The sequence below is a fragment of the Diadema antillarum genome, unplaced genomic scaffold (genome assembly GCF_040938485.1).
Source record: "Diadema antillarum isolate AM-2024a unplaced genomic scaffold, OU_Dant_1.0 seq00000822_RagTag, whole genome shotgun sequence".
Classification (NCBI taxonomy): Eukaryota; Metazoa; Echinodermata; class Echinoidea; order Diadematoida; family Diadematidae; genus Diadema; species Diadema antillarum.
In genome coordinates this window covers 544,417-551,197 of record NW_027271699.1, presented here as the reverse complement: position 1 = coordinate 551,197, position 6,781 = coordinate 544,417, and the positions used below count along the sequence as shown (strand labels likewise).

Here is a 6,781-nt window from a genome sequence, read left to right as displayed (position 1 = left end):
ATTTGTCTGTTGTTTGCTGGGAGGACATGACTTTCTGTCTTTAAAGAAAACTTACAAATATCTTGGAACAGGTTACTTGAATGATCTGTTTCTGCTGAGATCAATATGGGAGACCAGCTGTTCAGCACTTGTGCAGAGCACTGAGCTAGAGTATTCATGGGCACTTGACCACAGAGCCTATATAATGGAGGTAAACAATGTAGTTGAGTTGTGCCCTATACATGCTGTAATTATATTAACTTTAAACAGCACACGTACATGTACTTCCATAATATTGCCAAAATTATACTGATTCTTCAATTCAATGCCTGGGGACTCTCTCTCCCTGATACATTCTTCCTCATATGCTTCATGGCACTATTTCATGTACCAGATTATCCCTTCATAACTTGAACCAATATGAAGTAAGACATCAGTGGCATTGTTTATTTTTCACACATTTATTTCAATGTATTTTCTGACGGCAACAATTTCTTGCAGTATCTGACACATCAGTCTTCACAAGAAAAGAGCAAACATTTATACAGAGAAACAGGTCAAGTCAAGCTCAGTTCATCACTACACAAACAAACCGAAATATGTGCATTTCTTGACTCTTGATTTAAAACTTTGGATAATTTACAACCGTACATGGTTGTTGCCCATGCCTCTTCAGTTTTTTTTTGTGACACAGAATCTGTTTTGTATACTTGCAGTTTGCAGTGTTGTAACTCAAAGCTGCACACATATATTTGCTTTTACAATTTCATAAATATCTATTCCTGCTTTCCATCAAATTTGAAAGATTCAACTCCCTGCACAATCACTTTGTCAGGAATTGCCTGGAATCAATTTCTGCTGTACAATACAAGAATAGTTATGCTTGGACTGTAATCTTGTATACATAAAACACACCGTGAATTCTATTTCACTATGAAACACATCTCAAATAATCTTGCCGGAGCTGCAAGTCCTGAGAGATATCAGCAACATTGAAGCTCGGTGGGTATCTGTGGGGAAGGTGGAGGAAAGAGAGAAACGGTCATAGAGAAACGGTCAGAAAGAAATAGGAAGGAGGGGTGGGAGAGAAGAGTTCTTTAGACTCTCTTTATCACTGAATAATGCCCTTGTTAACAGATCAAGGGTGACAAGTTGGCATCAGCATTTCGGCAGAAATCGAGCATGACAGGGCCAAAGACATTTTTAAAAAGCACAGGGTTGCACAAATTTTCAATTCTTGTTGTGCCTGAGATCTGCATTGTGAATACTGGAGTGCATCGTTTTTGTAATGTGAAAAGAACAAAGTTAATCTCGGGATGATGATGTTACTATCAACTAATGCAGGATGCCACAAGAAGTTTGAATTATTTGCTCTCACTTCTCTTCTCACTTCCCTCGACACTACACATAAAAATAAGAAATAAATACAACACATGATACACACAGAGCTTTTAACAAAAAGATTTTTTTAAGAGTACTGGGGTAAAGGAGAGAAATTACTCTTGCACCCCACAGATACTACAATACACACTTGCATCAAACTTTATAAAATTAATTGAAGGAATTAAGGAACTTTGACAAGGACGGTTACTTGAGAGACCCCGAGTAATTTCATTATTAACTGTTGTTGAGAGAATACAGAATAAACACACACAAAAAGTAGTCAAATTCAAAATAATGGTCACAAAATACTCGTGTACCCATGACATACACGCAAGAATACATGTTTTCATGGCGATACATTATGGTTTGTTTCTTTCAACATTACTTAGTTATGTTTTGAACAGCAAATGATCTGTTTGTCTAAATGCCATGGATGAAGCATTCAAACGCCTGTCTGATATTCATAAGCTCCTCACCTATAGAATCTTGTCTTCCTCTGGTTTGTCAAGGCCCAACTCTTCCGGCGTGCTGATGCCTAGCTCCTTGAGTGTGGGTGTGATCTCCTGCACGATGTATGGGTAGATGTTTTTGTGGCTTCCAGCTTTGTCCTGTGAAATAATGAAGCAGGGCATTAGAAAACAACATGTAATGTATGTTTTCTCACTTTCAAACTTGGACTTTAAGGTAAGCAGCCAAAGTAATGAACACAGAAATGCCTTCTTGTCTTTAGACACTCAACTAAAAGTTTGTTAATGGCACCCAGACCCTGCATTGGAAATTTTAAATAGTTAAATTACTGTAAGAGATGAACTTGCAGAGGTAAACGCATCATTTTCAAGTATTTGAAATCCAAATCACTGTGTACAGCAAACTTAGAGGTATGAATATTGAAACCTCACATTCGAATCAGCATACACCATGTAGTTTGCGACTAAATATCTACAATTTTATTCTACATCAAATCAACTGGCACTGTCATTCATTACTAATGTCATGTTGTCTTCATCTTAAACATTATGTCCCTACAAGTTATTAGTCCACAAGGCACTGCGTAGAAAAATAATTTCTTGTCTCTTTCTGCAATGGCTTTACTGCGGCCAGGGTCATAGCACAGAGTAAACTAACCTTGATTGCTTCAAGGATACGGATTGCCATGGCGAGGTCATTCAGTCTGCGACACGCCCTCAGGGCGGCTGCCACGATCTTTGGTTCTGGCACTAAGTCATGACCATGGAGCTCATTGAGACCCCGGCGCAATTCCCAGTCATCGATGTCTGTTCGTTCAAAGTAGGCCTCCCATCTGGCATCAAACTGTTCGTCGGTTTCTTCAACTTTGGCAGAGTAACCCCTGACTTGTGTGGCAGCTGCAAAATAATACATTTCAATAAATTGAAGCAGATAGGGAAATATACAAAATATCTTGTTTTGAAATTTGCAGGGATGCAGACACAACAGGACTCGGCTATTGAATACTGTACAATGTATACGCCGAATAATTCGCGACATTTCTATTTTCGCGAATTTCGCGAGTAAGGAGCTATTCGCGAATTTAAAGACACACGCTCAGTCATTCTTCACATTAGGGTCCTACAGGTACACAAAGAAATATCATTCAAAATCCTGACACACAATTTGCAGCAGTGGGAAAAACTTAAGATGAAACAAACATGAAAAAGTATTGTTGGGAAACTTCTGGAAAGTCAAACATGTTGAAATAACACGGTTTCTTATAAAAAATAATGTAGGAAAGTAATGAAGCTTTCGATCAGAACAAATCCCTCAGATTTATTATTCTTTCCCCTGCTTTTCATCAACAAAGTTGGAATGCGGGCGGCTTATCCGCCATTGCGGCCACATCGGCGCCAGTGTACTTTCGCACCTCCTCGTCAAATCATTTCGAAACATGCACAAACTCACCCTAGTTATTCAGTAACCTAAACAAATTGCATCTGAGTACCTCCAAAGTCAAATAGAAGTTTTTAACACTTTTACAAGTGTCAGAAAACTAATCACTTGACATGCTGCTCTGTACACAAGCAATCAGAACAGTACCATTATGCTCATCATTTGACCTGAATGTAGCAATCACAATGGCTTTTTCTACGGTGTCTTTGAAAAGCTTACAATTTTTGTCCCTTTTCGTCAGCCTAGTCTTGCGGTAGTGGTTATAGCTTCTATACAAAATGGTTGAGCGTGCATGGGTGCAGCCTCTTATCTTGCTCTTTCTTTTCTATCTTTTCTTCTTTCATTTTCAGGTATTCCTAACTTTCTCTTCCCTTCCTATTAATTTAATTTCTTTGTGGGTCTCCTCTTGTCTAACTTTCTCAATTTCCTATGCAATCTTCTGCCTATTACTGGTATTTTTTGTTTCCTTCATGAGTTATCTTTTCTTCCATCTACCATTCCTTTCTTTACTCTCCCATATCCTTATCTTATGTTTCATTCTGATGTACAATATCCTTTTCTTTATTTCCTTTTCAACCTAAATAATTCTTTCTTTCCTTCCTGTTCATCTTTGCTTTCATCCAGTTTTGATTCATCTCTCATTTTATTATTGTACTTAGTGCTTTTCATTTCCAATCTTTAATTATTTTTTGCTTTCTTCTTTTCTTTCCAAACATTATATCCATCTTTCCCTTGCTTTCCTTTACAATGACAGTTTCTTGTCTTTCTTTCCTTCCATTATCTTTTGTTTTTATCTTAAGTGTACTTTCTATTTTTTATACCTTTTGTTTCATTTTTTCCTGGTTTACCTTTTTAGTATCTTTTCATTCATTTCCTGGCCCCTCTTTTCTTATCCTTCCTCTTTATTTTCTTATCCTTCCTCTTTATTTTCTTTCATCCTTGTCACATAACCACATTTTGCACAATCTTCTTTGATTCACACACGCACCCTCACACACGGCAACAACCCCCCCCCCCCCACACACACATACACATACAACTGTACAGCATGAACAAGAACCCAAATCAATTGCTACTAAAACTGCAAGACTTCGTACAAGCTGAGGAAAAGGCGATAAAAAGTTATTTTTTTTTTCAAAGATACCATAGTAGAAGAACTTGCGGTGATATCGATTGCTTTGAACTTGAAGTAAAATTTATTATGAGATCGCTACATTTAGACTAATCGCTGTACTCGCTGCCATGCAGTGAACCTATTTTTGGATACCATGCTGCGCCATCTGCTCCTATGCAACACAGTTATTGCACAGCGAACTAAGTAAGTAGATGCGAGTGCGATCGACATATTCTGACAAACGTTAAAGTGTCAAAATGAGAAAAATTCAATTTCTACTGGACTTGGGTCTCACTCAGATGCAAATATTCATGGTTGTTGGATATTTCTAGAGTGACTTTAGCTTTGTGCATGTTTGGAGATCGATTGACGAGGAGGTCCGAAAGTAATTTAAATTTAGGTCTAGGCCTACACCAGAGACTCCAACCCAAAGTACCTTCTGATCTGGAGATTCTCCCGCCTTAAACCCCTAGCAAACGGGAGACTCAAAGTTGATATGTGCGAAGCGCGAAATTCCCAGGGTTCTAGATGTTCTCTGGTGCTATCTAAGGCTTATTTTTTCAACATACGATAGAAATATGTAAGAAATCCTTTCCAACGGGAGACAAAGAGCCAGGGCGGGAGAAATTAAATCTCAAACGGGTGAACGGGAGATTTTGCAAAAATGGGTTTTCGGCGGGAGATCTCCCGTCGAAAACGGGAGAGTTGGAGTCTCTGCTACACTTAAAATTTTATTGGGTCTAACGGAGTTAGCACCCACCAATTGAGGTTCTAAAAGTTTGATTACAGCAATGACAGAAAAATCTGTCTGTCTGGAGGAATCTTTTTGGCAATCCTGGGTTTATGAGTTCAATAGCAATATAATAAATTCAAGTAAGTAGGTCTAGCCCTCTTGGTTACTTTTATTAAGATAAGATATTCATAAGACTGAAAGATAGAAATCTACATTGATTTGAAAAACGATCGACCGACACCAAAAAAACGCGCCCCGGCGAACGACCGTCTCAACAAATTCCACTACACAAAAATCTATATGCTGGGACCATTGTTGCTCTGACTACGCGAGGCTCATCGCCCCCGCACGCCCTACGCAATGTGCAGAAAGAAGCTAGTACGCTAATACGGAGGCCAATGGAAGATTCCGGCTACCGGCATTTTTTGATGTAGAACATGTAAAACAATCACCGTTTTTCGTCAACTTACCAAGAGGTTGGTGCATCTGCTTCGGTAGCACTGCAGATCTTGCTAAGCCAGCTATTCTGCATGTGATTTGGCGAAACATAGTTGCAGAAAACAACGAAACAGGGTCACTAAAACCGATGGCAATTTTGTGCTGGCACCGACGTGCAAACAGATTTTCTAGACATGGAAGCACACAACCTTTGACCTCACCTAAGATTAATCGGAATCCACGGTTCTTTGATCGATATCACACAACTGATGATCGATAGTGTTTCAAGTGTGATCGAGCCCTTTAGTCAGAAGAGGTAGAAGAAATGGGACAACAATGACAAGTAAATAGACATCCTGACATTCTTGTATTCAGGAAGAAAAATCTGCAGCATGCAACGTAGTCATGGCTAAGAATAGTAATGCAGCGACAACTATGGCAAAGTTTTGAAGGGAGGGATTATGTGATGGAAGTCTTGTTACTCGAGTGAACTGGTATAATAGAGATATTATGAAAATATCCCTAATGAATATCCCTAATGAAGAAGAAGAAGAAAAAAAAAAGAAATTACCAGCACAAACTCAAACAAAGAATACTTTTTCAAGGTAGATTTATTTGATTAATGAAATGATTATGAACATTAACTAATGCTGATGTTTGGGTATGTCTATATTTTGCAGCACTCGTCTCATACTGGTTTGTTCAAATTTATATATTAATTAAAGTAAACATTACTTCATTCTTGGCAGTACTTAAAGGCACATCAGGGGCGGATCTAGCTTTTTTCCAAGGGGGGGGGGGGGGGGGGGGGGGTTGAGGGGCTGAGTTTGGGTATTGCGAGGGAGCGTAGCGACCAAGCCCGAGCGAGCGAAGCGAGCGAGGGGGGAGGGTGTGGGAGGGGGGTATCCCCCCTCCCACAGTAGGGAGATTTTTCATTTTTAGGGTTGCCAGCTTGCGATTTTAAGCATACTTGCATGCTCTATTTTTTTATCTTTTTTGCCGACCCTGGCTCCGCGGTCCCTGGGTTTGTGATGTCCCAATGGCGATGCAGAGCATCGTCCACAAGGCGATGTCTGTGAGCCGCGTGGAGCCGCGTGGCGTCGCGCCGATTTTTTTTTTTTTTTTTTTCTTTTAGCTATTTGAACCCCGTAAGTGATGTTTTCCTGGCATCTACTAACGTAATGGAGAACATAAAAAGCAGTCCATGATATTACGTCTTATTAGAATAA

At 39.3% G+C, this 6,781-nt stretch overlaps 1 protein-coding gene across 1 annotated transcript; it reads right to left on the bottom strand.

The window, feature by feature from the left end:
• Window positions 1–421: 421 nt before the first annotated feature.
• Window positions 422–5,742, bottom strand: LOC139739972 (cytochrome c oxidase subunit 5A, mitochondrial-like). Its single transcript, XM_071650569.1, has 4 exons — window positions 5,585–5,742; window positions 2,488–2,726; window positions 1,839–1,970; window positions 422–989 (listed from the first exon to the last, which is right to left on the bottom strand). The coding sequence occupies exons 1-3, from the start codon at window positions 5,661–5,663 to the stop codon at window positions 1,839–1,841; spliced, it is 450 nt and encodes a 149-aa protein (XP_071506670.1). The 5' UTR covers window positions 5,664–5,742; the 3' UTR covers window positions 422–989.
• Between the last annotated feature and the right edge of the window lie 1,039 nt (window positions 5,743–6,781).